General features: G+C 34.2%; 1 protein-coding gene across 3 annotated transcripts in view; it reads left to right on the top strand.

Moving 5' to 3' along the window:
- Positions 1 to 27772, top strand: part of LOC117337045 (probable phospholipid-transporting ATPase IIB) — a 42711-nt gene that overhangs the window by 6203 nt on the left and 8736 nt on the right. Inside the window, exons 2-21 of one of the 3 annotated variants that reach the window (XM_033897813.1) lie at positions 12825 to 12894; positions 13636 to 13809; positions 15659 to 15800; positions 16482 to 16595; positions 16747 to 16914; positions 17260 to 17406; positions 20884 to 20964; positions 21143 to 21298; positions 21635 to 21724; positions 22027 to 22097; positions 22441 to 22606; positions 23444 to 23500; positions 23797 to 24069; positions 24615 to 24776; positions 25153 to 25245; positions 25717 to 25800; positions 26125 to 26295; positions 26788 to 26976; positions 27178 to 27322; positions 27580 to 27644. In XM_033897813.1, the coding sequence (XP_033753704.1) occupies positions 12875 to 12894; positions 13636 to 13809; positions 15659 to 15800; positions 16482 to 16595; positions 16747 to 16914; positions 17260 to 17406; positions 20884 to 20964; positions 21143 to 21298; positions 21635 to 21724; positions 22027 to 22097; positions 22441 to 22606; positions 23444 to 23500; positions 23797 to 24069; positions 24615 to 24776; positions 25153 to 25245; positions 25717 to 25800; positions 26125 to 26295; positions 26788 to 26976; positions 27178 to 27322; positions 27580 to 27644 (2568 nt within the window). In that variant the 5' untranslated portion in view covers positions 12825 to 12874. Of the gene's footprint in view, positions 1 to 9397; positions 9484 to 12824; positions 12895 to 13635; positions 13810 to 15658; positions 15801 to 16481; positions 16596 to 16746; positions 16915 to 17259; positions 17407 to 20883; positions 20965 to 21142; positions 21299 to 21634; positions 21725 to 22026; positions 22098 to 22440; positions 22607 to 23443; positions 23501 to 23796; positions 24070 to 24614; positions 24777 to 25152; positions 25246 to 25716; positions 25801 to 26124; positions 26296 to 26787; positions 26977 to 27177; positions 27323 to 27579; positions 27645 to 27772 lie in introns of those variants that run through there. The other 2 variants (XM_033897814.1, XM_033897812.1) reach the window with 2 other exon arrangements.

Here is a 27772-nt window from a genome sequence, read left to right as displayed (position 1 = left end):
TGTAGTTAACATTTACATGACTTGTAGTTAACATTAATATGACTTGTAGTTAACATTAACATGACTTGTAGTTAACATTAATATGACTTGTACCTTAACATCAACATGAATTGTAGTTAACATTAACATGACTTGTAGTTAACATTAACATGACTTGTACCTTAACATTAACATGACTTGTAGTTAACATTAACATGACTTGTAGTTAACATTTACATGACTTGTAGTTAACATTAACATGACTTGTAGTTAACATTTACATGACTTGTAGTTAACATTAACATGACTTGTAGTTAACATTAACATGATTTGTACCTTAACATTAACATGACCTGTAGTTAACATTAACATGACTTGTAGTTAACATTAACATGATTTGTAGTTAACATTAACATGACTTGTAGTTAACATGACTTGTAGTTAACATTAACATGACTTGTAGTTAACATTAACATGACTTGTAGTTAACATTAACATGACTTGTAGTTAACATTAACATGACTTGTAGTTAACATTAACATGACCTGTAGTTAACATTAACATGACTTGTAGTTAACATTAACATGATTTGTAGTTAACATTAACATGACTTGTAGTTAACATTAACATGATTTGTAGTTAACATTAACATGATTTGTAGTTAACATTAATATGACTTGTAGTTAACATTAACATGACTTGTAGTTAACATTAACATGACTTGTAGTTAACATTAACATGACTTGTAGTTAACATTAACATGACCTGTAGTTAACATTAACATGACTTGTAGTTAACATTAACATGACTTGTACCTTAACATTAACATGACTTGTAGTCAACATTTACATGACTTGTAATTAACATTAACATGACCTGTAGTTAACATTAACATGACTTGTAGTTAACATTAACATGATTTGTAGTTAACATTAACATGACTTGTAGTTAACATTAACATGACTTGTAGTTAACATTAACATGACTTGTAATTAACATTAACACAACTTGTAGTTAACATTAACATGACCTGTAATTAACATTAACACAACTTGTAGTTAACATTAACATGACCTGTAGTTAACATTAACATGACCTGTAGTTAACATTAACATGACTTGTAATTAACATTAACATGACTTGTAGTTAACATTAACATGACCTGTAGTTAACATTAACATGACTTGTAGTTAACATTAACATGACTTGTAGTTAACATTAACATGACTTGTAGTTAACATTAACATGACTTGTAGTTAACATTAACATGACTTGTAATTATCATAAATATGACTTGTAATTAACATTAACATGACTTGTAGTTAACATTAACATGACTTGTAGTTAACATTAACATGACTTGTAGTGAACATTAACATGACTTGTAGTTAACATTAACATGATTTGTACCTTAACATTAACATGACTTGTACCTTAACATTAACATGACTTGTAATTATCATAAATATGACTTGTAGTTAACATTAACATGACTTGTAGTTAACATTAACATGACTTGTAGTTAACATTAACATGACTTGTAGTTAACATTAACATGACTTGTAATTATCATAAATATGACTTGTAATTAACATTAACATGACTTGTAGTTAACATTAACATGACTTGTAGTTAACATTAACATGACTTGTAGTTAACATTAACATGACTTGTAGTTAACATTAACATGATTTGTAGTTAACATTAACATGACTTGTAGTTAACATTTACATAACACATAGTTATCATTAACATGACTTGTACCTTAACATTAACATGATTTGTAGTTAACATTAACATGACCTGTAGTTAACATTAACATGACTTGTAGTTAACATTAATATGACTTGTAATTATCATTAACATGACCTGTAGTTAACATTAACATGACTTGTAGTTAACATTAACATGAATTGTAGTTAACATTAACATGACTTGTAGTTAACATTAACATGATTTGTAGTTAACATTAACATGACTTGTAGTTAACATTAACATGACCTGTAGTTAACATTAACATGACCTGTAGTTAACATTAACATGACTTGTAGTTAACATTAACATGACTTGTAGTTAACATTAACATGATTTGTAATTAACATTAACATGACTTGTAGTTAACATTAACATGACCTGTAGTTAACATTAACATGACTTGTAGTTAACATTAACATGACCTGTAGTTAACATTAACATGACTTGTAGTTAACATTAACATGACCTGTAGTTAACATTAACATGATTTGTAGTTAACATTAACATGACCTGTAGTTAACATTAACATGACCTGTAGTTAACATTAACATGACTTGTAGTTAACATTAACATGACTTGTAATTAACATTAACATGATTTGTAGTTAACATTAACATGACTTGTAGTTAACTTTAACACAACTTGTAGTTAACATTAACATGAATTGTAGTTAACATTAACATGACTTGTAGTTAACATTAACATGATTTGTAGTTAACATTAACATGACTTGTAGTTAACATTAACATGAATTGTAGTTAACATTAACATGACTTGTAGTTAACATTAACATGACTTGTAGTTAACATTAACATGACTTGTAGTTAACATTAACATGAATTGTAGTTAACATTAACATGACTTGTAGTTAACATTAACATGACTTGTAGTTAACATTTACATGACTTGTAGTTAACATTAACATGACTTGTAGTTAACATTAACATGATTTGTACCTTAACATTAACATGACCTGTAGTTAACATTAACATGACTTGTAGTTAACATTAACATGACTTGTAGTTAACATTAACATGACTTGTAGTTAACATTAACATGACTTGTAATTAACATTAACACAACTTGTAGTTAACATTAACATGACCTGTAATTAACATTAACACAACTTGTAGTTAACATTAACATGACCTGTAGTTAACATTAACATGACCTGTAGTTAACATTAACATGACTTGTAATTAACATTAACATGACTTGTAGTTAACATTAACATGACCTGTAGTTAACATTAACATGACTTGTAGTTAACATTAACATGACTTGTAGTTAACATTAACATGACTTGTAGTTAACATTAACATGACTTGTAGTTAACATTAACATGACTTGTAATTATCATAAATATGACTTGTAATTAACATTAACATGACTTGTAGTTAACATTAACATGACTTGTAGTTAACATTAACATGACTTGTAGTGAACATTAACATGACTTGTAGTTAACATTAACATGATTTGTACCTTAACATTAACATGACTTGTACCTTAACATTAACATGACTTGTAATTATCATAAATATGACTTGTAGTTAACATTAACATGACTTGTAGTTAACATTAACATGACTTGTAGTTAACATTAACATGACTTGTAGTTAACATTAACATGACTTGTAGTTAACATTAACATGACTTGTAATTATCATAAATATGACTTGTAATTAACATTAACATGACTTGTAGTTAACATTAACATGACTTGTAGTTAACATTAACATGACTTGTAGTTAACATTAACATGACTTGTAGTTAACATTAACATGATTTGTAGTTAACATTAACATGACTTGTAGTTAACATTTACATAACACATAGTTATCATTAACATGACTTGTACCTTAACATTAACATGATTTGTAGTTAACATTAACATGACCTGTAGTTAACATTAACATGACTTGTAGTTAACATTAATATGACTTGTAATTATCATTAACATGACCTGTAGTTAACATTAACATGACTTGTAGTTAACATTAACATGAATTGTAGTTAACATTAACATGACTTGTAGTTAACATTAACATGATTTGTAGTTAACATTAACATGACTTGTAGTTAACATTAACATGACCTGTAGTTAACATTAACATGACCTGTAGTTAACATTAACATGACTTGTAGTTAACATTAACATGACTTGTAGTTAACATTAACATGATTTGTAATTAACATTAACATGACTTGTAGTTAACATTAACATGACCTGTAGTTAACATTAACATGACTTGTAGTTAACATTAACATGACCTGTAGTTAACATTAACATGACCTGTAGTTAACATTAACATGACTTGTAGTTAACATTAACATGACCTGTAGTTAACATTAACATGATTTGTAGTTAACATTAACATGACCTGTAGTTAACATTAACATGACCTGTAGTTAACATTAACATGACTTGTAGTTAACATTAACATGACTTGTAATTAACATTAACATGATTTGTAGTTAACATTAACATGACTTGTAGTTAACTTTAACACAACTTGTAGTTAACATTAACATGAATTGTAGTTAACATTAACATGACTTGTAGTTAACATTAACATGATTTGTAGTTAACATTAACATGACTTGTAGTTAACATTAACATGAATTGTAGTTAACATTAACATGACTTGTAGTTAACATTAACATGACTTGTAGTTAACATTAACATGAATTGTAGTTAACATTAACATGACTTGTAGTTAACATTAACATGACTTGTAGTTAACATTAACATGACTTGTAGTTAACATTAACATGACTTGTAGTTAACATTAACATGAATTGTAGTTAACATTAACATGACTTGTAGTTAACATTAACATGATTTGTAGTTAACATTAACATGATTTGTAGTTAACATTAACATGATTTGTAGTTAACATTAACATGACCTGTAATTAACATTAACATGACTTGTAATTAACATTAACATGACTTGTAGTTAACATTAACATGACTTGTAGTTAACATTAACATGACTTGTAGTTAACTTTAACACAACTTGTAGTTAACATTAACATGACTTGTAGTTAACATTAACATGACTTGTAGTTAACATTAACATGACTTGTAGTTAACTTTAACACAACTTGTAGTTAACATTAACATGACCTGTAGTTAACATTAACATGACCTGTAGTTAACATTAACATGACTTGTAGTTAACATTAACATGACTTGTAGTTAACATTAACATGACTTGTAGTTAACATTAACACGACTTGTAGTTAACATTAACATGACTTGTAGTTAACATTAACATGACTTGTAGTTAACATTAACATGACCTGTAGTTAACATTAACATGACCTGTAGTTAACATTAACATGACTTGTAGTTAACATTAACATGACTTGTAGTTAACATTAATATGACTTGTAGTTAACATTAATATGACTTGTAGTTAACATTAACATGACTTGTAGTTAACATTAATATGACTTGTAGTTAACATTAACATGACCTGTAGTTAACATTAACATGACCTGTAGTTAACATTAACATGACTTGTAGTTAACATTAACATGACTTGTAATTAACATTAACATGATTTGTAGTTAACATTAACATGACTTGTAGTTAACTTTAACACAACTTGTAGTTAACATTAACATGAATTGTAGTTAACATTAACATGAATTGTAGTTAACATTAACATGACTTGTAGTTAACATTAACATGATTTGTAGTTAACATTAACATGACTTGTAGTTAACATTAACATGAATTGTAGTTAACATTAACATGACTTGTAGTTAACATTAACATGACTTGTAGTTAACATTAACATGAATTGTAGTTAACATTAACATGACTTGTAGTTAACATTAACATGACTTGTAGTTAACATTAACATGACTTGTAGTTAACATTAACATGACTTGTAGTTAACATTAACATGACTTGTAGTTAACATTAACATGAATTGTAGTTAACATTAACATGACTTGTAGTTAACATTAACATGATTTGTAGTTAACATTAACATGATTTGTAGTTAACATTAACATGATTTGTAGTTAACATTAACATGACCTGTAATTAACATTAACATGACTTGTAATTAACATTAACATGACTTGTAGTTAACATTAACATGACTTGTAGTTAACATTAACATGACTTGTAGTTAACTTTAACACAACTTGTAGTTAACATTAACATGACTTGTAGTTAACATTAACATGACTTGTAGTTAACATTAACATGACTTGTAGTTAACTTTAACACAACTTGTAGTTAACATTAACATGACCTGTAGTTAACATTAACATGACCTGTAGTTAACATTAACATGACTTGTAGTTAACATTAACATGACTTGTAGTTAACATTAACATGGCTTGTAGTTAACATTAACACGACTTGTAGTTAACATTAACATGACTTGTAGTTAACATTAACATGACTTGTAGTTAACATTAACATGACCTGTAGTTAACATTAACATGACCTGTAGTTAACATTAACATGACTTGTAGTTAACATTAACATGACTTGTAGTTAACATTAATATGACTTGTAGTTAACATTAATATGACTTGTAGTTAACATTAACATGACTTGTAGTTAACATTAATATGACTTGTACCTTAACATCAACATGAATTGTAGTTCACATTAACATGACTTGTAGTTAACATTAACATGACTTGTACCTTAACATTAACATGACTTGTAGTTAACATTAACATGACTTGTAGTTAACATTTACATGATTTGTAGTTAACATTAACATGAATTGTAGTTAACATTAACATGACTTGTAGTTAACATTAACATGACTTGTAGTTAACATTAACATGACTTGTAGTTAACATTAACATGATTTGTAGTTAACATTAACATGACTTGTAGTTAACATTAACATGACTTGTAGTTAACATTAACATGACTTGTAGTTAACATTAACACAACTTGTAGTTAACATTAACATGACTTGTAGTTAACATTAACATGACTTGTAGTTAACATTAACATGACCTGTAGTTAACATTAACATGACCTGTAGTTAACATTAACATGACTTGTAGTTAACATTAACATGACTTGTAGTTAACATTAATATGACTTGTAGTTAACATTAATATGACTTGTAGTTAACATTAACATGACTTGTAGTTAACATTAATATGACTTGTACCTTAACATCAACATGAATTGTAGTTAACATTAACATGACTTGTAGTTAACATTAACATGACTTGTACCTTAACATTAACATGACTTGTAGTTAACATTAACATGACTTGTAGTTAACATTTACATGACTTGTAGTTAACATTAACATGACCTGTAGTTAACATTAACATGACCTGTAGTTAACATTAACATGACTTGTAGTTAACATTAACATGACCTGTAGTTAACATTAACATGACCTGTAGTTAACATTAACATGACTTGTAGTTAACATTAACATGAGTTCTAGTTAACATTAACATGACTTGTAGTTAACATTAACATGAGTTCTAGTTAACATTAACATGATTTGTAGTTAACATTAACATGACCTGGTACTAGTTAACATTAACATGACTTGTAGTTAACATTAACATGACTTGTAGTTAACATTAACATGACTTGTAGTTAACATTAACATGACTTGTAGTTAACATTAACATGACCTGTAGTTAACATTAACATGACTTGTAGTTAACATTAACATGAGTTCTAGTTAACATTAACATGACTTGTAGTTAACATTAACATGAGTTCTAGTTAACATTAACATGATTTGTAGTTAACATTAACATGACCTGGTACTAGTTAACATTAACATGACTTGTAGTTAACATTTACATGACTTGTAGTTAACATTATAACATGACCTGTAGTTAACATTAACATGACCTGTAGTTAACATTAACATGACCTGTAGTTAACATTAACATAACTTGTAATTAACATTAACATAACTTGTAGTTAACATTAACATGATTTGTAGTTAACATTAGCATGACTTGTAGTTAACATTTACATAACACATAGTTATCATTAATATGACTTGTAGTTAACATTAACATGATTTGTAGTTAACATTAACATGATTTGTAGTTAACTTTAGCATGACTTGTAGTTAACATTAACATGATTTGTAGTTAACATCAACATGACTTGTAGTTAACATTTACATAACACATAGTTATCATTAACATGACTTGTAGTTAACATTAACATGATTTGTAGTTAACATTAACATGATTTGTAGTTAACATTAATATGACTTGTAGTTAACATTAATATGACTTGTAGTTAACATCAACATGACTTGTAGTTAACATTAACATGACTTGTAATTAACATTAATATGACTTGTAATTATCATTAATATGACTTGTAATTATCATTAATATGACTTGTAATTAACATGAACATAACTTTGATATAACTTTTGTTGTTAACATTAATTGAACTTTTATAGATATTTTTCATCACCAACTTGTTCTTGTGACATTGAATTAAAGATTGAAGTAAAAATTAAGGATGTAGACTGTTTAAGACCCTATGTAAACTGGGTTATAGTCTATATCTTACTGAAACGTTAACCATTTGTCAGAATCTAAGAAATCTGAACTGCTTTCTATGCAGTTAGTTTCATTAACTTGTTGAGGCGTTTCATGTTGATGCAAGCTTTACACACATTTTCTGATAATTTGTCTTATATTCCACAAGTTTGTTCTTTGTGTGCTTGACAGGCCTTAACAGTAATGGTGTAATCAATGAATTTCAGCCAAAGGTTTAACTATTTATTGCTGGCAAAAGAGAAACTTGTGTGTACTCAGTGATAGGAAACCTATACAGATATAAAACAAATAAAGGCAGTGAATACTGAAGATGGAAGCTGGTATAGTGTTATAAGTCTAGAGAAATATATATAGATCTTTGTAGCAGCTGGTGGCTACCTCACTGAACAATGTAAGAGACCTATCACTTGCTATCCAGGATAATTATTGAGTAAAATCTCTCACAAGGACAAAACCACAACAGCTCAGGATGGTTTGTGATCACAGCTTCATGAGAAATGCAAACAACTCATACAAACTACACACATTTGGATCTCAACACAAAGTTATTTAATTACATGATAGATTAGCATTATAACTGTTATGATTAATTGCCTGTTAAGATGCTGATTGACTGTTATGATTAATTGCCTGTTAAGATGCTGATTAAAAATTATAATTATTCAAAAGAACTTGTATTTAAAGTGATTTGCATATACATTTGTATATATGTGCTGTGCATGATATCAGTAAACGGTATATATATATATATTGTACATCATTAGCATGTATACAGTTTTTGATTACTTCCACAGTGTAGTAATGGATTACATGTATTCATATAACGAAGCAGTGAGAATGTGTTCTATGCGTCAGTCAACCAGATTGAATATTACTTTAACACAATAGAAGTATATACACGTAATGGTCACCTACAGGGTGACCACTTTAGTAGTTACAAGTAAATGGAATATTATTCAGATGATAGGGTCAGATTACCTAAGTACAGAGAAACTTATTTACATGGTCACACATCAACGCATATATGACCTATTCACTGGTGTGAATCTGTAGGAAGCAAGGGACATTTATATTCTGTACATCATATAGTTTCACTCAGCACTGGATTCTATCGTGGCTGTGTACCCTAGTGGGAATGTAGCATTTCCTGTAATTGTCTGCCTGCTCGATGATAAGATGTTGGAATGATCTGAGAAGCTTAGTGAGGATCAACTACGTACTATATTATTGTTTGTTATTTAAGTATGAATGTGTCAGAATGGAATTAGGAGACAGTTTAACGACATATGTTGTGTGTATTTGACATTTCATTTTTTGGCATGTATGTAATGTTAATGAACTACAAAAGGAAATACCATCACTTATGCTCTCTGCACCCCTGGAATATGTCAGTTTTGACATTATATATTCCAGGGTTGCAGACAGCGAAATTGAACCAATTGCTAACCCGTAGAATGAATATCAAGGATGAGAAATCACACAAAAGCTTTATTGTAATTGATATAGGTCTGTGTCCAAGCTTGAGTTTCTAGCATTTTAGATATTCACACAACAGGGACACACTGAGTTAAGCATTTAGATCACACACTCTAGATTTAACACTAGGTCATGATCAGCAGACTCTAAAATGCAATGAAACAATGTGATAGAATCAATCTTTACTATATAGTGTTAAGTAGTGCACATGTGATGCAGTTCATACAGAAATTCTTAGACTTAAATGTTTATGTCTTTAATTTAACAAAGTCTATCTTATAAATGATCAGTGTTATTTTCTTTTGTGTAATAGTAAAATATTAACACTGGGGTACAGTGAAACTTCCCTAAACCAATCATGCATGGTTCATGAATATTTCAGCCGTGTCGGTAGGGCATAAGAATTGTACCTGCTGTCCCTATTGCATAATTGTAAAAGGCGACTGGTATCTTTAATATCTTTTCTCTTCTTTGTGATTATAAACGACTTTCTTCTTCCTTTTGTCTCCTTTGACACTGCCTCACTTTTGGCCTTTAGTTGAGCAATCACCCGAATGAGGAAGGCTTTGGGTTCTGTCCCCTGGCCGGGACATACCAGAGTCTATAAGAATGGGCTACTCTTGCTTAGCACTTGATCAGCCTTATGGGAGTGGGACGATTGGATCGCCCGTTGTCAGAATAATGTGACAAGGTGGGGTGTTCTGCTGGGTGTCTTAGGCAGTATGCTTCAGAGAGATAGCACTATAAAGTCGCGTTCAGTTCTGAGTTATCATGAAATGGCAGCTTCCTTGAATGTCCTTAAATGACCATAGCTGTTGATAGGACCTTAAACATTACGAAACCAAACATAAATATTTGGCCAGTTTAGAGAGGGTTCGGTTTGGAGAAGTGATCAATTTTGACCGGGTAGGATCCTAGGATAATATTGATGAGATGACTTAATAATAAAATGTATAAAATTAAACAGGAATGAAAACTATCAGGTGAATATGTAATGTTATACACATATGAATGCTGAGTGATGGGTTTGATATTACGGGTATATATACGAGTGGACTTGTTACCAGGCTGAGTGACTCGATATTTGTACTCTACTGTTATAGATACGGGTGGACTTATTACCAGACTGAGTGACTTGATATTTGTACTCCACTCTTATAGATACGGGTGGACTTATTACCAGGCTGAGTGACTTGATATTTGTACTCTACTGTTATATATATGGGTGGACTTGTTACCAGGCTGAGTGACTCGATATTTGTACTCTACTGTTATAGATACGGGTGGACTTATTACCAGACTGAGTGACTTGATATTTGTACTCTACTGTTATATATATGGGTGGACTTATTACCAGGCTGAGTGACTTGATATTTGTACTCTACTGTTATATATATGGGTGGACTTATTACCAGGCTGAGTGACTTGATATTTGTACTCTACTGTTATATATATGGGTGGACTTATTACCAGGCTGAGTGACTTGATATTTGTACTCTACTGTTATATATATGGGTGGACTTGTTACCAGGCTGAGTGACTTGATATTTGTACTCTACTGTTATAGATACGGGTGGACTTATTACCAGACAGAGTGACTTGATATTTGTACTCCAATGTTATAGATATGGGTGGACTTATTACCAGGCTGAGTGACTTGATATTTGTACTCAACTCTTATAGATATGGGTGGACTTATTACCAGGCTGAGTGACTTGATATTTGTACTCTACTGTTATAGATATGGATGGACTTATTACCAGGCTGAGTGACTTGATATTTGTACTCTACTGTTATAGATACGGGTGGACTTATTACCAGGCTGAGTGACTTGATATTTGTACTTTATTGTTATAGATATGGGTGGACTTATTACCAGGCTGAGTGACTTGATATTTGTACTCTACTATTATAGATATGGGTGGACTTATTACCAGGCTGAGTGACTTGATATTTGTACTCTACTGTTATAGATATGGGTGGACTTATTACCAGGCTGAGTGACTTGATATTTGTACTCTACTGTTATAGATATGGGTGGACTTATTACCAGGCTGAGTGACTTGATATTTGTACTCTACTGTTATAGATATGGGTGGACTTATTACCAGGCTGAGTGACTTGATATTTGTACTCTACTGTTATAGATATGGGTGGACTTATTACCAGGCTGAGTGACTTGATATTTGTACTCTACTGTTATAGATATGGGTGGACTTGTTACCAGGCTGAGTGACTTGATATTTGTACTCTACTGTTATAGATATGGGTGGACTTATTACCAGGCTGAGTGACTTGATATTTGCACTCTACTGTTATAGATATGGGTGGACTTATTACCAGACTGAGTGATGGGTTTGATATTTGTACTCTACTGTTATAGATATGGGTGGACTTGTTACCAGGCTGAGTGACTTGATATTTGTACTCTACTGTTATAGATATGGGTGGACTTATTACCAGGCTGAGTGACTTGATATTTGCACTCTACTGTTATAGATATGGGTGGACTTATTACCAGACTGAGTGATGGGTTTGATATTTGTACTCTACTGTTATAGATATGGGTGGACTTGTTACCAGGCTGAGTGACTTGATATTTGTAGTCTACTGTTATAGATATGGGTGGACTTATTACCAGGCTGAGTGACTTGATATTTGCACTCTACTGTTATAGATATGGGTGGACTTGTTACCAGGCTGAGTGACTTGATATTTGTACTCTACTGTTATAGATATGGGTGGACTTATTACCAGGCTGAGTGACTTGATATTTGTACTCAACTGTTATAGATACGGGTGGACTTATTACCAGACTGAGTGATGGATTTGATATTTGTACCCCACTGTTATAGGAAGTTATTTTTGTTGAAAGAAAACACTATAAACAATTCTAAACTTGATTAGATCACAGAATGTACTAATACAGAACATGTATATATCCAATTTATAGGAAGCCTTTTTTTCGTACTATTTTACAAACAAGTAATATATCATCTTTCGTTCTTGGTGTTGGAGACTGTTGATATGGTAAACCTTGTAAATATGTGGGTCCATCTGTATTAGGAACAGGCTCTGATGAATGACTTCCAGTTTACTAACTTCATCTACAACCAATGCCGATTCTGCTGCCTAGGTGAGCGTCTGTAATGATATCCCTCTTGAGCCATCAGTGAACATCCTAAATTGCACAAAGTAAACAGAGAATTCCCTGTATCCTACGTATACTTCTACACAGAATTTATATGTCTCCTATCCCTGCACTCCCCTTTCATCAGATCCCCTTAACTATTGAACAAGCTGAATCCTACAGGTCTTAACACGGTCCAATAAACAGCTAACCTTTTATGAGATAACATAACCACAGTCTTATGTGTAATATACTACCTTAAGAAGCTAGCCTTTCATTCAGATTCATTTTTTATCATTCACTGTAACAGTTATTAAATTATCAAAATTTACCTTTAAATCATTCAAAATATAAGAATAGCCTTTTTGAGAATGTTGAGCACTGTCCATTCAGATATATTATCACTGTTTGAATAATGTAGACTTGATTATTCCTTCTAGCTTTCACTGTTTTCCATTTCCTGCCACACCTGTCCATTGTTCCATACTCAGCAGCATCGAATGATATGTGACATATAATCAGGTCATGGTGCAGATGTGAGATTTCCCAAGCAAGTCAATTAATATGATAACGGTAATTCATAACAGTGCACTGCATTGTCTAGAATTTCCATATCGCAATACACTGTACAGTCTTATCTTGTTATAACTATTGCTAATATACTACAACTTTATTTGGTATATAGTCGTATAAGAAGACCAACAATGATGAAGACTTGGTGATATAACTTTGTGTGATTGTTTACAGACTGTCGTCTGACTATGAGGATTCCGGGACAGACGAAGCACCACTGATTTACGGGGACACGGCTGGATTTGACATGGACGAAAACGATTCCCTTGTCAATAGACGTTACAGAAATCCAAATCAGAGTAGAATTGCCTACTTCCTGACAGATGGCTGGTCCAATCTTTGTTCAAGGTAACTTTTCATCTCTCAGTACTACTGGGTATGTGGAAATAATTTATTAAAATGAACCTTTTTGTAATAATCTGTTTTTTTCTATTGTAAACATAATATCAACTCTTTGATATGCAAACCTATTTACTTAAGACAGGAAAAGTAACAAATTTTACCGGGTATAAGGCCATGCTTGGGGATAAGCCAACCCTCCCCCTATTTTTCACATTTTCTCTGCATAGGCCCATATTCGGGAATAAGCCCATCCCCCACCATCTGAATGTTTAATTCAAAATTGGAAAAAAAATGATTATAAATAAAACAAAAAATGTGTTGGAAAAACAGGTAGGTAGATTAATCTAGATTCTATTTTCTGTAAAAATCCATCTTTTATATAATTTACACAGGATGTACATGTATCTAATAATATGTATTTGTAATTGAACCAAAAATAACCATAAAATTGTATTCTGATGACAGGAAATAATTTTCGTTTAGTGTTGGGTAGAATTGATGGAGCCAATAGCATGTGCATCATGTTCTTCCCAAAATCATTTTAAAACTACATGTATGTAACCTTTTTCTGTTGAAAAAAATTTGAAGTCATAACAAAAACTGAATTTAGTACTCTCACAGACTAATTGTACTGGGATTTAAAAAAAAAATTGTGTCAGGCCATTGCCTAAGAATGAAGAAAACTAATTATAGATACCTTCAGGACTAAGCTTGTGGACTACTATTTTGAAAGATTACCTTTGCAATTACTCTATGGTCATCATCGGATACCCACGATTTATTTCACTACTCTTCACTACCTTTATCTTATGATAAGTGTAGCATAGCGTAATGCAATCAATCATGGGTATCAGACGATACTCTTTGGTAGGATTTGAAAACAAGTCTTTGACATGTCTAAACCTTGTTCTGAAGTGTATACAAAATATACGAACATCACATCCCTTTGCTTTATTCAATATTGTTGGAAAGATTTTAAAAAAAAAACAATTTCATTCTAATATACTGGTAATTATTAATTAAACAATCAGTGATTTCTGCAATAATACACAAGTGATGATGTTTAGAACACATGTCCGTTTCTGATTTTAGTTTAGTCTGATACATGTGTATGTAACTATATAGACCTGTGTGATTTATGCAATATCTACCTGTAATATAAGAGTGTGGGTGTTAAGTTTCCACTAAAATATCAATATGTGCATTCTCATTTTTTTTCATATCTGCATTTCTGTTAATCTGCAAGCAAAGTAATATTCAAACTTCTATGATCTAGCTTCTTACCTGTATTCCACAGCTTATTTCTTATCTATCTACAATTACAAGGTATTGATTGTGTCTTATGTAATGTGTGTTGAGGTTTACAGAGGTTATCACCATTTATACAAAGCTATGTTAAAATCAGGTAGAAGAGCTGATAATGCTACAACATATACAGGTAGGAAGAAGTTTATTGGTCAGCCAGCTGTTACATGCTGTGGGTTGTACACTGGTGTGGTATTTTCTATATAGTCTAGCCGTCTTACTAACAAATGATCAATACCATCCATGTTTGGCTTTTTAACTTTATTACTAGTCAAAACAATCTCAGCACATAGTCTCAGTCACACAGTAGTGTTTTTCATGTTTTTTTTAATGGCCCACTTTTACAATAGCCCAACTTAGCGATATCCAAAACTTTTACTGTTTATAAACCACTAAGTTAGTTGTCATAGTACAGGTTAATTGTCCCGTTCTGAGTCACCTAAGTGTTTGCATGGATCAGAAATGACATATATTCTGTAGTATATGACAGTCCCTGTCAGTTGAGTGCTTGTCTGTTAGTTGTATCTTTAGGTGTTACTATGTGTAACAGGTGCTGGGAGAGACTATGTCGGAGGAGGAAAGAGTACAAGGCAAGGGTCGTCCCAATCGGCCTAGAAAAAAGCTCAGATGTAAAATTTCCAAAAAATGTCATCAGGAATCAGAAGTACAGTATCATCACATTCATACCAAAGGTAGGATATGATTCAGCGTTCAACGTCCGTGTTTGTCCATACTGCTTCAACTTTTCAAATGGCTACAAAGTATGTTCAAGGGAATGACCTTGACTTACTGTCAAGGTCACAGGTGTCAAATGTTAAAATCGTTAAAGAACTTGTTTTCAATAACCAAGATACCCAGATTAATGATATTGTGTCATTAGCATGCTAATTTGGTGCAGAGCTACCAAGTGTGTTCACAAAAAAAAGGAGAATTAATTTGGGATCCATGTCAATGGCCTAGATCAACTTAAAAGTTTAGTATTTTCATTGACTTTGTAAGCTATAGAAAAGGTGATACAGGCCCATTGTACTTCTTATTAATAAGTTAACACTGTATACTCCACTCCTAACGGCCTAAGAATTATTGCTGTTATTGAAAAAGATATCTTCATATTTAATGCTGTTATATAACACAATAATTACAGGGGTAGATAATTCTGTTTTATCATGAAGAAGGTTTAATCAGACCCAATAATATCAAATTCAGCATTCAGTCCTTCTATTGGTCTCAGGTCTTTTGAATGATAATCTGATTCAAGGAGTTTTGTAAAGATGAGAATGTTTGAATAACTGCATAATTATGAAACTGACCACCGACACTGTAGGATGAAAATACATATTTGTTTTAGGCTAAACACAATTGTTTAATTGTAGGTGCTGTTTGAGCAGTTCAAGTTTTTCCTGAACTTGTATTTCCTGGTGATGGCATCGTCACAGTTTATACCAGAAATAAAAATTGGCTACCTATATACTTACTGGGGACCACTGGTATGTATGGTCAATATTTATACCAGAAATAAAGACCGGCTATCTATTATTTATTCTTTCAATGTTAACTACTCATATAATACTGACCGAGTCTCCGTTAACACTGGTACATGTTTTTGATATCTAACTGAAATGTTCTATACATTGTCAGGGCTTTGTGTTGTTTGTGACCATGTGTCGGGAGGCTTTAGATGACTACAGAAGGTATCGTAGGGACAAAGAGGCCAACTCACAGAAGTACAGCAAACTAAACAGGGATGGTTTTGGCGTCATCCCCAGCTCGGATATAAGAGTGGGTGACCTTATTGCTGTAGAAAAGGTATGTCTCTGACAGATCTCCAAACAGACAGTTTCCAAACTTTTGTTCTTTTTTGATATGTTCACATTATGCCTCCCTTTTAAAATAGTGAGATTTCATACCGATTTTCAAATTAAAACAAACTTTATTACTGTTTGGTATCCAGGCCAAGGATGAGAACACTCCACGATTCAGAATGACATTGGCTATTTCATACATCATTCACGATTTTCCGTTTTGTTCTGTAATGAAAATGGAACTTTTCGTTGTTTTTAAAATGATTAATGTCAAGCCAGAACCTCAGACTTTCCCTTGTAATTTTTTTAAATTTTAAAATTCAAATATTAACTTTGGCCTTTATCACAGGACCAACGTGTACCAGCAGACATGATTTTCGTGCGGACAACAGAGCCTGGAGGAGCATGTTTCATCAGAACTGACCAACTTGATGGAGAAACAGATTGGAAACTCAGACTGGCGGTGCAGAACACACAGAGCCTTATGTCTAATGTGGTAGGGGACTTGTATGCTGTGTGGTAGAGGACTTGTATGTTGTGTGGTAGGGACTTGTATGTTATGTGGTAGGGGACATGTATGTTGTGTGGTAGGGGACATGTATGTTGTGTGGTAGGGGACATGTATGTTGTGTGGTAGGGGACATGTATGTTGTGTGGTAGGGGACTTGTATGCTGTGTGGTAGGGGACTTGTATGTTGTGTGGTAGGGGACTTGTATGTTATGTGGTAGGGGACATGTATGCTGTGTGGTAGGGGACTTGTATGTTGTGTGGTAGGTGACTTGTATGTTGTGTGGTAGGGGACATGTATGTTGTGTGGTAGGGGACTTGTATGTTGTGTGGTAGGGACTTGTATGTTGTGTGGTAGGGGACTTGTATGTTGTGTGGTAGGGGACGTGTATGTTGTGTGGTAGGGGACTTGTATGTTGTGTGGTACGTGACTTTTATGTTGTGTAGTAAGGGACTTGTATGTTGTGTGGTAGGGGACATTTATGTTGTGTGGTAGGGGGCTTGTATGTTGTGTGGTAAGGGACTTGTATGTTATGTGGTAGGGAACATGTATGTTGTGTGGTAGGGGACTTGTATGTTGTGTGGTAGGGGACTTGTATGCTGTGTGGTAGGGGACTTGTATGCTGTGTGGTAGGGGACATGTATGTTGTGTGGTAGGGGACTTGTATGTTGTGTGGTAGGGGACTTGTATGTTGTGTGGTAGGGGACTTGTATGTTGTGTGGTAGGGGACTTGTATGTTGTGTGGTAAGGGACTTGTATGTAGGACTTGTATGTTGTGTGGTAGGGGACTTGTATGTTGTGTGGTAGGGGACTTGTATGTTGTGTGGTATGGGACTTGTATGTTGTGTGGTAGGGGACGTGTATGTTGTGTGGTAGGGGACATGTATGTTGTGTGGTAGGGGACTTGTATGTTGTGTGGTACGTGACTTGTATGTTGTGTGGTAGGGGACTTGTATGTTGTGTGGTAGGGGACTTGTATGTTGTGTGGTAAGGGACTTGTATGTTGTGTGGTAGGTGACTTGTATGTTGTGTGGTAGGGGACATGTATGTTGTGTGGTAGGGGACGTGTATGTTATGTAGTAGGGGACTTGTATGTTGTGTGGTAGGTGACTTGTATGTTGTGTGGTAGGGGACTTGAATGTTATGTGGTAAGGGACTTGTATGTTGTGTAGTAGGGGATGTGTATGTTGTGTGGTAGGGGACTTGTATGTTGTGTAGTAGGGGACATGTATGCTGTGTGGTAGGGGACATGTATGTTGTGTGGTAGGGGACATGTATGTTGTGTGGTAGGGGACTTGTATGTTGTGTGGTAGGGGACTTGTATGTTGTGTGGTAGGGACATGTATGTTGTGTGGTAGGGGACATGTATGCTGTGTGTAGGGGACATGTTGTGTGGTAGGGGACTTGTATGTTGTGTTGTAGGGGACTTGTATGTTGTGTGGTAGGGGACTTGTATGTTGTGTGGTAGGAGACATGTATGTTGTGTGGTAGGGGACTTGTATGTTGTGTGGTAGGGGACATGTATGTTGTGTGGTAGGGGACATGTATGTTGTGTGGTAGGGGACTTGTATGTTGTGTGGTAGGGGACATGTATGTTGTGTAGTATGGGACTTGTATGTTGTGTGGTAGGGGACATGTATGTTGTGTGGTAGGGGACTTGTATGTTGTTGTGGTAGGGGACTTGTATGTTGTGTGGTAGGGGACTTGTATGTTGTGTGGTAGGGGACTTGTATGTTGTGTGGTAGGGGACTTGTATGTTGTGTGGTAGGGGACTTGTATGTTGTGTGGTAGGGGACATGTATATTGTGTGGTAGGGGACTTGTATGTTGTGTGGTAGGGGACATGTATGTTGTGTGGTAGAGGACTTGTATGTTGAATGGTAGGGGATATGTATGCTGTGTGGTAGGGGACTTGTATGTTGTGTGGTAGGGGACTTGTATGCTGTGTGGTAGGGGATTTGTATGTTGTGTGGTAGGGGACATGTATGTTGTGTGGTAGGGGACATGTATGTTGTGTGGTAGGGGACTTGTATGTTGTGTGGTAGGGGACTTGTATGTTGTGTGGTAGGGGACTTGTATGTTGTGTGGCAGGGGACATGTATATTGTGTGGTAGGTGACTTGTATGTTGTGTGGTAGGTGACTGGTATGTTGTGTGGTAGGGGACTTGTATATTGTGTGGTAGGGGACATGTATATTGTGTGGTAGGGGACTGGTATGTTGTGTGGTAGGGGACATGTATGTTGTGTGGTAGGTGACTTGTATGTTGTGTGGTAGAGGACTCGTATGTTATGTAGTAGGTGACTTGTATGCTGTGTGGTAGAGGACTTGTATGTTGTGTGGTAGGGGACTTGTATGTTGTGTGGTAGGGGACTTGTATGTTGTGTGGTAGGGGACATGTATGTTGTGTGGTAGGGGACTTGTATGTTGTGTGGTAGGGGACTTGTATGTTGTGTGGTAGGGGACTTGTATGTTGTGTGGTAGGGGACTTGTATGTTGTGTGGTAGGGGACTTGTATGTTGTGTGGTAGGGGACTTGTATGTTGTGTGGTAGGGGACTTGTATGTTGTGTGGTAGGGGACTTGTATGTTGTGTGGTAGGGGACTTGTATGTTGTGTGGTAGGTGACTTGTTTGTTGTGTGGTAGGTGACTTGTATGTTGTGTGGTAGGGGACTTGTATGTTGTGTGGTAGGGGACTTGTATGTTGTGTGGTAGGGGACTTGTATGTTGTGTGGTAGGGGACTTGTATGTAGTGTGGTAGGGGACTTGTATGTTGTGTGGTAGGGGACTTGTATGTTGTGTGGTAGGGGACTTGTATGTTGTGTGGTAGGGGACTTGTATGTTGTGTGGTAGGGGACATGTATGTTGTGTGGTAGAGGACTTGTATGTTGTGTGGTAGGGGACTTGTATGTTGTGTGGTAGGTGACTTGTATGTTGTGTGGTAGGGGACATGTATGTTGTGTAGTAGGGGACATGTATGTTGTGTGGTAGGGGACTTGTATGTTGTGTGGTAGGTGACTTGTATGTTGTGTGGTAGGGGACTTGTATGTTGTGTGGTAGAGAACATGTATGTTATGTAGTAAGGGACTGTATGTTGTGTGGTAGGTGACTTGTATGTTGTGTGGTAGGTGACTTGTATGTTGTGTGGTAGGGGACTTGTATGTTGTGTGGTAGGTGACTTGTATGTTGTGTGGTAGGGGACTTGTATGTTGTGTGGTAGGTGACTTGTATGTTGTGTGGTAGGGGACTTGTATGTTGTGTGGTAAGGGACTTGTATGTTGTGTGGTAGGGGACTTGTATGTTGTGTGGTAGGTGACTTGTATGTTGTGTGGTAGGGTCCTTGTATGTTGTGTGGTATGGGACTTGTATGCTCCTCAGCCTTTTCGTTACTTGTGTTAGTTTTGTATGATTTTGTATGATTTCTAGGTTGAATATGATGCTACCTGTTTTCTATCTTTACTGTTGTAGGATATTCTGGACATTAAGGCCCAGGTGTATGCTGAGGCCCCACAGAAGGATATACACACCTTTGTAGGAACCTTCAGACGGGTCAGTTGGTTGTAATTACTACTAAAACTTTTACTTGGTCAGAAGTACAGGAACCAATTTAAAATTTAAAAAAAACTACACCTATTGATCTTATTTTTGTTACAGTGAATTACCTTCCCCTTAATTTTACATTCACCCTTGATCTATTTATTATACTAAATACCTTTGATCTTTACAGACAGAGCCAGACACCATGGGTGAGGAGGACTCGCTGAGTGTGGAGAATGTCCTGTGGTCCAACACTGTGGTGGCATCAGGCACAGCATTGGGTGTGGTTATATACACTGGTAGTGAGACCCGCAGTGTGATGAATACTTCAAAACCTCAGAACAAGGTCAGGCATCTTCTGTTTAAGGTCATTCCAAGGTCAGGCATCTTCTGTTTAAGGTCATTCCAAGGTCAGACATCTTGTTTTTAGGGTTATTCATACTTGTTGATATTAATTCTGGTCTAGATTTCATCTAACCATGCAGGTTATATGTGTAGGACTATGTACAAGAAATTAATTGAAGAAATCAAAACAAACAGTCTAAGAGTATACAGTAAATTAGATAAAAACAACTTGTAATTGCCCATTTCAATCCCTGAACATGACTATGGAATTTGGAAAAAAAAAAAAAAAATTGTTTGCTTGGTAAAGATATACTATAAGTTTCATTTGAACCAACAGGTCGGCCTCCTGGATCTTGAAATCAACACTCTGACCAAAGTCCTCTTCTTTGCTGTAGTGGCACTGTCTGTTGTTATGATCTGCCTCAAGGTTAGTTATTATTGTCGTTCTGTTCTCAAGGTTAAAACCTACTCTCATGCCTTTGATATTATATGATTATATTTTTTCATTATAATTATATATTCTGATTTGTGCTTTCAGAGGTTCGTGGGACCATGGTACGAAGATTATTATATAAAGTTGTTATGATGTTATGATTTGTGTTTTCAGGGGTTTGTGGGACCATGGTACAAAGATTATTATATAAAGTTGTTATGATTTGTGTTTTCAGGGGTTTGTGGGACCATGGTACAGAGATTTATATATTAAGTTGTTATGATTTGTGTTTTCAGGGGTTCGTGGGACCATGGTACAGATATCTGTTTAGGTTCATTCTCCTCTTTTCTTACATCATTCCTATCAGGTAATTAAAACATTTAATGAATGCACACAATTGTACCATGATTGTATAGCAAGTTCTCAACCCAGAGCAAACTAAGGGATGCATGGTAATAGATTCTTAAACTACAATTGTTTTGTTATTAAAGTGCCATGAAATAGAGGAGTTTTTATACAAAAACTGAATTTCCGAATATGATCTCAGGAACCCAGCATAGTCTCATTTCTCGATCATTTAGAAAATCATCTAATTTGTTTTATTGTATGACCCCATCAGAGGCTGAATTTTCAATCGTTTGATGTCCTGACATATCAACCAGATGATGTCAATGTTTCCCCTAATGTGTCTACCATAATTCCTTTCACAGTTTACGTGTGAATCTGGACATGGGTAAAGCTGCTTATTCCTGGTTCATCCAGCGAGACAAATTAATACCAGAGACTATTGTCCGTACAACCACCATACCGGAGGAGCTCGGGAGGATCAGTTACCTATTATCAGACAAAACAGGCACCCTCACACAGAACGAAATGGTAATTAGTGCTTCCCTTGATTGTAGGGGTCCTGTATGTTTTATTGGAATGGTGTTGTCATCCATTTTCTGTTTGTAAACAAAACAAGATTATTTCACAATTAGCTGGTTAATGTTTAATGTATCAAGAATGACAAAAATTATTAGTTGGAAAAAAAGCTTTTATCTACACATATGTAGCGAAGAATTACATAATAAATGTATAAGGAAACTGTGGAGTGACTCATTTCATTTCAACAAATTTTATTGCTATAAAAACAAATCGATTGGACAACAGGCAAGCCTATATAAGTCCTCTCCAAAGGTACCACATATATACAGAGTAAAGTGAATACAGTTAATAAAGTAAATATCATAGACAGTGAAGTATATATATATATAAAGAAATAGATTAAGGAATGTAAGCATCAATGGTTATATCACACAGACATTCAGAGTAGAATGATAATTTATAATCAAGTGACTCATGAATTCTGTTACTTCAGTAACAAAAAGTAACAATGAAGTGATGTAATGTGTTTCAAATTAGAATAGTTAATTTTTCTTTGTTTTCATGCTAAATACTCAAATGTGATTGGTCGAAAAATTCTTTTTATTCTTCTATGAAAGAAATTCCGAGAATTCTGAGAAAAAGAATCTCATTTTAAACCAGTAAAATTGTGTATAAAACGTATTTTAAATTAGAAAATCATTTTCAAAAATTAATTATAAGCGTTGATGTCAATTACTTTTTAGTTTCATACCCCGATGAAACTAAAAAAGAATGACATCAATGCTTAAATGAATTTCAATATACAAGGATATGTACATTTGTTAATCTATGTTGTGACATTTCCAGATTTTTAAGAAACTCCATCTTGGAACAGTAGCATACACACCAGACACCATGGACGAGGTATATATTGTTTGTGGTCTATGTATTCCTATTTCACTTACACGTATATACCTTAAAATTTGTAAAGGTAATATTTCTTATCAATTACAGCAATGTATGTCTTTAGATCATGCTATGATTTTACATTTGATCATATCACTTCATTTGTTGTGGAAATATAATATAATAATGCTAGGAAAAATAAATAGTTTTCTGAGAGTAACCACTTGGTAATTTCTTCTGATACATACAAAAGATTGAAAAAAAAGACACAAGTAAAAATCAAGCTCACCAGCTGGTTCTTGTTATGATGACAGGTGATGGCACACCTCCGCACAACATTTAACCAGCAACAACAGCAGCAGTCATCACAGCAGCCATTTCTAGGTCCCACAACTACACCAACACGATCAGGTCCAGTCAGGAGGACAGTGGTCACCAGGACGTTTGAAGCGGTCAAGGCCATTGCTTTGTGTCACAATGTCACCCCAGTGTTTGAAAATGAAGGCAGCATGGATACAAGTTCAGAGACTGAGGCAGATCAGCAGAGTCAACAGAAAGTCGTCTACCAGGCCTCTAGTCCTGATGAGGTAAAGGTTGTTGTGTACTTTGTAATAGAAAGTTGTGTACCAGGGTTTTAGTCCTTATGAGGTAAGAGTTTAATGTGCATTTGTAATAGCAACCTGTGTACCAGGCCTCTAGTCCTGGTGAGGTCAGAGTTTGTTGTGTACTTTGTAATAGAAAGTTGTGTACCAGACCTTTACTTTAGTGCTCAGTATGGAGACTAGATTATCACTAAACAGGCATTTTATAGTACATTCAGTCAATGATTTATTTCAACCTCATATCTTTCCTCCAACATAAATACACAGTATACCTAATCCAGGGTTCCACACACAGATTGGATGTGACGAGGTATTGGGGTCACCTGTCCAACGACATGGGTTTTACCTAGGTACTCGGGTTTCTTCTAACAGTAAGAACCCTTCTACGCTTCTATCCAGGCCAACTAGCGTTAATTAATATAAGTTGCTTTATATTGTTTCGTAAGTTGTAAAATAAAGTTCATGTATAATATACACGTAACTTGTTTTACAGTGTAGTTAAATTTCTTTCATTTTTGTTTGTCCACCAGGTTGCCCTAGTGGCATGGACTGAGAGTGTAGGTCTTGCACTGCTGAAGCGGAACTTGAACAGTATGCAGCTCCGTGCTCCAAATGGCTCTATTATTAGTTACCAGATACTGCAAATATTTCCCTTCACCTCAGAAACCAAACGCATGGGAATTATTGTCAAGGTATGGATATATAATGTTTTGTTAATCAACTATGACATTGACAGTTTATCATCATAAAGCTGTCTTAATTTTAGTTGCTGTCTTAATTTAATTTTTTTGAAATGAAAATGTGACATATGATATTGAATCTAATTATTAATAGATAAAAAGGTTGAGCTTAAAGTTTATCAAAGGTTGTTTTTAATCATTGACTAGGCCATTCAGAAGAGTTCCTGATAGGTTACTACCAGATTCATTTGTCTGGTGTTTTGAGTGGTTGATTTAATCTGAGCAAACTTGCTTACACATAATAAAGTTGCGTCAGAGCAAAGAAACATGTAGAAAGCCCCAATTGATATTTGTCTTGAGATGTTTACACAATTTCTATTTGTCATAGGAGGAAGCAACAGGTGAGATAATTTTCTACATGAAGGGAGCAGACGTGGTGATGCAGACTATCGTACAGTATAATGACTGGTTAGATGAAGAGGTCAGTGTAAAGAGACATTTTATAGGAACAGCTCCATAGATTCAAGGCTTGATTTATGAAGGAATTAGCTGAGTATAACAAGTCAAAGTTGATATTTTGTTAATTCTGGAATATTGATTGATTCAAGCCTGTTTAATCTTAATGCTCAAAGGTGAGGATTTCTCTCTTTGATATCAAAATTTTGATAATTTAAAGTGAGGGTATCTAAAATTGAATATATGTTCCTGGATAATAATGTTCTGATGGTCAAGGATCCTTTGAGTTTAATTACTTTCAGCATTGATGATATTCGACGAGGACCACAAGTGAAATGCTATCTAGATAAAGTGTAATACATGTATATAGAAAACTATTCACAAATGGATTCTTATTTTTTTATTACTACATGTATCAATCATTTTGGGTAAAATATGTGAATAACCTTGTGAAGGTTATTGTCTCCTTCCTAATCAGTTAGATATATTTTAACAGTGTGGAAACATGGCTCGTGAGGGGTTGAGGACCCTGGTGGTAGCTAAAAAAATCCTCACCGAAGAACAGTACCAAGAGTTTGAGGTAAATTATGTAACTGATGGGAGATATTGAGCTACGTTTTCTTTTATAAATTCACATTGATTTCAATTTAAAAAAAACAACAACAAAAACCAATAGTCATTTGAAATGATATATGAAAAGCTTATCCATGCATGTATTTATTCACTAGCCTTCTGTACTATATATTGGTATAACTACTACTTTCATTTCTGTGATCCATTATGTAAAAAATGCTTCTTGTCTTCAATTTGCTTTTGATGAAAAATTCATTATCTTCTAATTGATGGAAGAATGTGTCAAAAGAATATATGTAGCATATTACATCAATGCCTCCATGTTCAACAGACGCGGTATCACCAGGCGAAGATGAGTATCCAAGACCGGAACGTCAAGGTCCAGGCCGTGATTGAAAGCCTGGAGCGCGACATGGACCTTTTGAGTCTGACCGGGGTGGAGGATAAACTTCAGGAGGGGGTTAGGCCTACACTGGAGCTCCTGAAAAATGCTGGAATCAAAGTAAGTCGCCAACAAATTTTTATTTTGGGTAGACACAACATCAAATATATTCTCTTTAAACATTGCATTGCTGAGTAATAAAGAAATATACTGAAGGTTTGTGTGGAATTCTGTAATCCGATGATGTACAGTTTCACTTGTTGTCAATAACTTCTCAAATAGCAGTTGGAATGATAGAACTAAGATTGTTTGTTTAAGACTAATTGATTATCTTGGTGGTCACATGTTGTTAACTGGTAAGCTGACATAGTCAGATAAAATGGTTTTCTGTTACAGTATGCTTGAGTATTTTTCAGTATTTTTAGTGTCAAGATAATCTACAAATATGCTTTTGTGTATCCTATTACATTGTGTATATACAAATACTAATGTAGTCATTTGTACTAAGGTTGCCATAGACATGCTAGCATGGTGGCTGGGGGTATTTCTGATCCGAAATTTAATTGAATTAAAATCTTTTGACAAAGTGTGTTTTCTTTATGATTGTACCAGGTGTGGATGTTGACGGGAGACAAGCTGGAGACAGCTATTTGTATTTCCAAGAGTTCCAAACTTGTGTCTCGAATACAGGATATTCACACGTTTGGTGTCGTAAATGGACGGACAGAGGCCCATCTGGAGCTTAATGCTCTTCGTAGAAAACAAGATGCTGTTCTAGTTATAACTGGGAATTCACTGCAGGTGAGTAAATCAATTCAGTTCAGAGAACAGAGATTGGTTACACAAGGATCTAATGTCAGGAATGTAACCCCATAATCTAAGAACTGCTTTCAAACAAAGATATTAATAATTGTGCATGTAGAGACAGAACATTCAAAATAGGAAACTTATTTTGCTTGTTATATTTGAATCAATACAGAGTTGATAATTGTGATTTTACAGGTGTGTCTGAAATACTACGAACATGAGTTTGTAGAACTTGCATGTCAATGTCCATGTGTGGTGGTGTGTCGCTGTTCACCAACACAGAAGGCAGACATAGTCAAGCTTCTCCAGGTTCACACTGGCAAGCGCACATGTGCAATAGGTGAGTGTTAAGTTGAAACTATTATGTTGCCAAATGGATGCTCATCCAAACATACATTTGTAAAAGTAGAGAGTATAAGGTCACCTTACTAGCTCAGACTAGGGGGATTTCCCTTTAGCCGTGGATATTTCCCCTGAAATTCTTTTGAGTTCATACATTCACAAACTACAATCTCAAACATATTTTTGTGGTACTGGTATGTTTGCAGTAGAGGAATGTTCAAGTTTCTGAGGTTTTCTTGTCTCAATGTTTTGTAGGAGATGGTGGGAATGATGTCAGCATGATTCAGGCAGCTAATGCTGGTATAGGAATTGTTGGCAAGGTAAGAACCATCATTGAAATTAGATCTGTATGTAACAAGTCAAGGTAAGAACCATCAATAAAGCACATACATGTATTTCATAAGGCAAGGTAAGAACCACTAATGAAATTAAATCTATGTAACAAGTC

This window comes from Pecten maximus, chromosome 11 (assembly GCF_902652985.1).
Source record: "Pecten maximus chromosome 11, xPecMax1.1, whole genome shotgun sequence".
NCBI lineage: Eukaryota > Metazoa > Mollusca > Bivalvia > Pectinida > Pectinidae > Pecten > Pecten maximus.
This window is presented reverse-complemented; position numbering and strand designations above follow the sequence as displayed.